We start from the raw sequence: 4,916 nt of genomic DNA on the forward strand, positions 1-4,916 counted from the left end.
CATATTAAGGACATGCGGCATCCTTGCCACCCACATACCTAGTTCCAAATTGTTCAACTGGAAGCAAAAGGTTGATGTTATTACAAATTTTTATGCCATTCCAATAATTGCTCTTGCAAGACTCTGCTCACTGTGCTGGTATGCAGAATGCTCTAAGACATATTGAGAGAACTGGCCAACCTTTGCTTGTTTTGACAAAATTCTTTGAGACAGAAAAGCAGAACTTCCTTTGCCCTGGCTTCAAGCCATCAACCATTAATTGAATATATCTTTGCAGATCAGCCCTGGAAAACAGGATGAGCTCCTTGATCACAATATCTTAATAAGATATTTCTGGCTTCTATCTCCTTTGAGCACTGGGTTACCATAATGAACACCACATCTCTCAACGACAATCAAACATATAGAAAAGACTCATTCAATGTTTCATGCTTTAACCCTCATGTTTTAAAGAAACATTTAGAATATAAAACACAAAAATTCTGACAGTGAATGTGAAACCTCCTTAGTTAAAATGCCATTGTTTTATCGATAGCATTCAATGAATGAGAATGAAAGACATAAATGTAGAGCAGGGTCTGTATTAGATTTGAAACCCTGCCTCTTACCTGGGATCCCTGCTTGATATAATCAAGAAGAAATGCTCCTTAACTGTCCTTTGACTGCTAGCGCTATTAACTGCTCCTTCACATTCATGGCTGTCACTTTTTAAGTTTTTGAAAAGCTAGCTCACAAGAGATAACACGGTCATGCTAGAGTTGTTTTCCCTAAATAATCCACTTTACTAACCAAACGTCCATGAAGTATGGAAGGGGTTTTTTCTTGCTTTTCTCCAAACATTAAATTGGGAGGCTTTTTCCTTTTGAAAATCATGCTGCGTGAAAATACAAACCTTAAATATATTGCTTGGTCTCCATTGGAGAACTTCAAGCCCTTTTGACCATAAGGAATGGATTTAATCTTATTTTAACACTTTAAATATTAGTCCCTTTCTCATTTTTACTCTTTTAAAATCCCTCTAGAGCCTTTTTATGAAGCCTGGGACTCTTTACAAAGTTACTTTTGGCATAGAAGCAAAAAGTAGGTAATAGGTATCTCCAGCCTTTTTACTGAAACTTTCTACAAGGATATTTTAATCAAAGCAAAAATAGAATTCTGTCATGAATACTAAAAAGTTGAAAACATAGTTACTTCAAAAAGTGTTAGTAGCATTTCTTTCTGTTTAAATTAATAAAAGTTCATAAATTCCTATACATAGTTACTTCAAAAAGCGTTAGTAGCATTTCTTTCTGTTTAAATTAATAAAAGTTTATAAATTCCTATATATGCAGTCCTAGGCTTCATCTCCACAAAATTTTCAATTTCTTCTCATCATTGCTATGGCATTTTCTTCTTTCAATCCTCTTGTGGAGTTTCAGCTGGATCTTCATTTTGTTCATCTTGATTAGCATAAAAATTAAAAATATTGAAGATCAGACAAATGATAAGTAGGAGATGATTTCCACAGCTAGTCAAATTGTGATGTGAATATCAGGATTTAGCTGTGTGATTTTGAGTCAAACTCGATGACCCATGTTTCATGAGTAGTGATTCAACATGAATCCATCTCTCATGAGAATAAATGGAACACTTAGCACTCATTGGATCTAGGTGATGCTCACAGGGGATCAGACAAATGTCAACTCTACCAGGTCTCCGATAATTTGTACAATTTGAACTTTTTACACAACCTGATCTTACTTCATGTTTGAACTCCTTGTAGAAAATCCTAGGAACATGTTTATCTGTGCAACTGCACTGTCACCAGATTCCTTCAAGGCAAATTTTTGACTGTTCTGAAAATCTGCCATTTTCTTGTTTTGTCATTTTTATTTTGTAACAGTTGTTATAACTTCATGGGTGTGCTCTGCATATCCTTTACTGTGTTATTAGCATGCATAATTATTGATAATATGATCAAGTCCCTTCACAGACAATCAGAAAAGGATATCAAGCTCTAAACTTGTTTATGTCAAAATCATATTCAACTAGTGTCAAAGATAGATCCCTTTCTTTCTTGGGCACTCTCAAGTTCCTAAGATTTTCAATGTTGCCCTCCATTTGCCAACCAGTCTGATGTCTAAAGATACCAGGCAGAAACTTTTGAGATTTGCAATTAAATTTTGACTGTCAAAGTTCTCCAGAAATGACTAAGATCCATGTCACCTCTAATAGTTTCCGAACATTAAGCAGGCAGACAACTTCTCTGAAGAAGAAGCAAACCAATGACCAGCGTCATTGGTCCTTTTAAATTGAATGACAGAGATCTCCTTAGAAAATTTATTCTCGATACGAAACATACAATTATTAACTCGCAGTTCAAATGAAAGTCTACAAAAATTACACGTCAAACCAAGGTCCATTGAGTACACAGACATAATCAGCCCAAATACTAATTGGACCTCCAGATCCTTGCCAGTTAACCATTTCTTTGAACTGTCAAGTCCAATATGTTAAGGAGGATCAATTAGCCCTAGTCAATTTAAGTACTTTCACAAACGGATTGAGCTAAAACCTGCCCAAATTCCAGTCCACACAATGTATGCACCAGATAAGGCGTGCAATGGCCAAAATGAGTCCGTGTGAGAGTGAAATTAACTTATATAACAAAAACAGCTTATAGTGTCCAACGAGAGCATTTGATACATTTTACCGTCAATTTTTTTCCAGAAGCCACTGTGTGACACACATAGTTATATAATCAGTAAAACCATTATTAAATCAGAGCACGTGCATTCTAAGTGTCATCATACACTTGATTTCAATACAAATTCTTCCATTCTATTCAAAAGCTCATTTATATTCTGCAATTCGCCGTGGCTAGATAGACCCTTGATGTGAAGGGCAAAACTACGAGAATCGGGAACATATCCTTCATTATTAAGCTCGTCATATAGCTGAAGAGTTTTGTTGTTCTTATCTATCTCACACAATCCCTTAACCACTGTCCTGCAAAGGGAACTGTTCACCATAAGACCTCTCTCTGACATTACTTGCAGAATCATTTCCATTTCCTTAAACTTTTTGTTCATGCAGAGGCATCTAAAAATGAGATTGAAGGTCAGAGGACTAGGTGTAAGGTTTCTGTAGTCCATCTCGTAATACAATTTCAACACCTCTTCCACTTTCCCTTCCTTGGAATAGCCATCAATTAAATTGCTGTAAGTAACTTCATTTGGAGTGAAGTCTTTGTCCAGCAATATTGTCAACATGCGATTGGCTGTAGCAACACAACACCCTTTGCAGAGATTATAAATTAGGGCATTACAGACTAAAACACTAGGCAAAAAGCCCTTTTCCAGCATTTCCTGTTCTAATTTCATGGCCTCCTCTTCTCGGCCCCCTACTTTACAACAGCCTTGAATAAGGGAATTGTATGTTAGGTCATAAGGTTTAAGGCCTTGCTCTTTCATATGAATCATAAGGTCTGTTGCTTCTTCAATCCTTCCCTCGCTGCAATATCCGCCGATTAGTGCAGTGTAAGTAAAATCATTAGCATTAAGCCCTCTCATAACCATCTGTTCGTGAATATCCAAGGCCTGCTGTAAGTTACCAACTTTACAGTGACCATAAATGATCAAACCATAAGCAAAGGGTGTTGAAATCAGACTTTTCTTCGCCATTCTTTTCAGAAGAATGGTTCCTTCCTCCAACCTCCCTTGTTCCATCACACGTCTGACAAGGGCTGTATTAACAACATCAGTACTTGAACTTCTTTTCCTTTGAATTTTATCCATCAATTCGATTGTTTCCTGCAGGATGCCCTGCTTGCAGAGGGCATCTATCAATATTTTTACAGTTATTTTATTTGGGTATACCCTAAACCCTAGCATTTCTTCATATATTTCCCAAACCATTTCAGTCTGGTCAGATTTTTCCACTACATGGAGAAAAGTGTTCCAAGCCCGGAGAGTTGGGACAAGTCCATGATTTTTCATAAGACGACAAGTAGACATAGCCTCCCCAAACATCCTCGCTTTTGCATATGCATGTATTAACAAATCAAATACTACAGAACTGGTGCCTGCGGAATTATAGAGATTAATAAATGCTTCAAATATGTTACCTTGGGAATGCTTGAGAATGAGGGTATCGAGCAAAGGCCTGACGTGAATGAACATACTTGCTGCAATGAGGAGTTGAATTGTGATTGAGTAGGACTGAAGTGTGTGTTGAATTTGATGACGGTGAGCTGCCCAGTGAAAAAACTTGAGGGCCAATTTGGCATCCTTGAAGGATTTCGGCGAATCCAACTGCAAACAGAGCAAAACTTTATCAATAGTTTGGTGAGTCAATCTGATTATATCCACACGATGGCTCAGAATGTCCCAATCGCTACCTTGCTTTACAATGTCGCAGACTGTTGATATGAATTTATTGTTATCCTGTTCTTCTCTTTCATCATGCAGCGAGTGAGACACTGTCGAAACAGCCCTGGCGATGAAGATAGAGAAATAAGCATTTGGGAAAGGCAAATCCCTAATGCTATTGTTCCTCAGTATTGGTGTCAGGAGATTTCTCCATACTGAGAACTCCATTGTCTCTGCTTACACATATCAAAGTTGCTGCTACAGAACCCTCGATAAGTAGGAGATATTTTACACGGCTAACTGTGTAGTTGAGTGTATTTGTAAACACTAATTTTACTTCGTTTATTACAAATCTATAGTTCTAATATTTAATTGGGGGGCTTTGGGAGAGCAACAGCAATGAATGACCTACTTCACGAGGCACGGGGGAAGCGGGAAGGGGCGTGTGAGGAATGAATATATGTGTTGAGCTACCGAGGCCTATTGTCTATTACAAATCTATAGTTCTAATATTTAATTTAGTTTTAAAGTAATTATTAATTTTAATTATAAGATTCTAAATATTAT

The 4,916-nt window shown here is 37.1% G+C and overlaps 1 protein-coding gene across 1 annotated transcript; it reads right to left on the reverse strand.

The window, feature by feature from the left end:
• Positions 1–2,622: 2,622 nt before the first annotated feature.
• Positions 2,623–4,678, reverse strand: LOC149578759 (Pentatricopeptide repeat (PPR) superfamily protein). Its single transcript, XM_089831335.1, has one exon. The coding sequence runs from the start codon at positions 4,575–4,577 to the stop codon at positions 2,787–2,789; it is 1,791 nt and encodes a 596-aa protein (XP_089687461.1). The 5' UTR covers positions 4,578–4,678; the 3' UTR covers positions 2,623–2,786.
• Positions 4,679–4,916: the final 238 nt, after the last annotated feature.

This window comes from Cupressus sempervirens, chromosome 1 (assembly GCF_028749045.1).
Source record: "Cupressus sempervirens isolate cs-2001-9-10 chromosome 1, ASM2874904v1, whole genome shotgun sequence".
In the NCBI taxonomy this organism is placed as follows: domain Eukaryota; kingdom Viridiplantae; phylum Streptophyta; class Pinopsida; order Cupressales; family Cupressaceae; genus Cupressus; species Cupressus sempervirens.

What these genes read in the sequence shown, in the direction of transcription:
- LOC149578759 (XM_089831335.1), bottom strand. Translation starts at nt 4,577, where the DNA reads ATGGAGTTCTCAGTATGGAGAAATCTCCTGACACCAATACTGAGGAAC.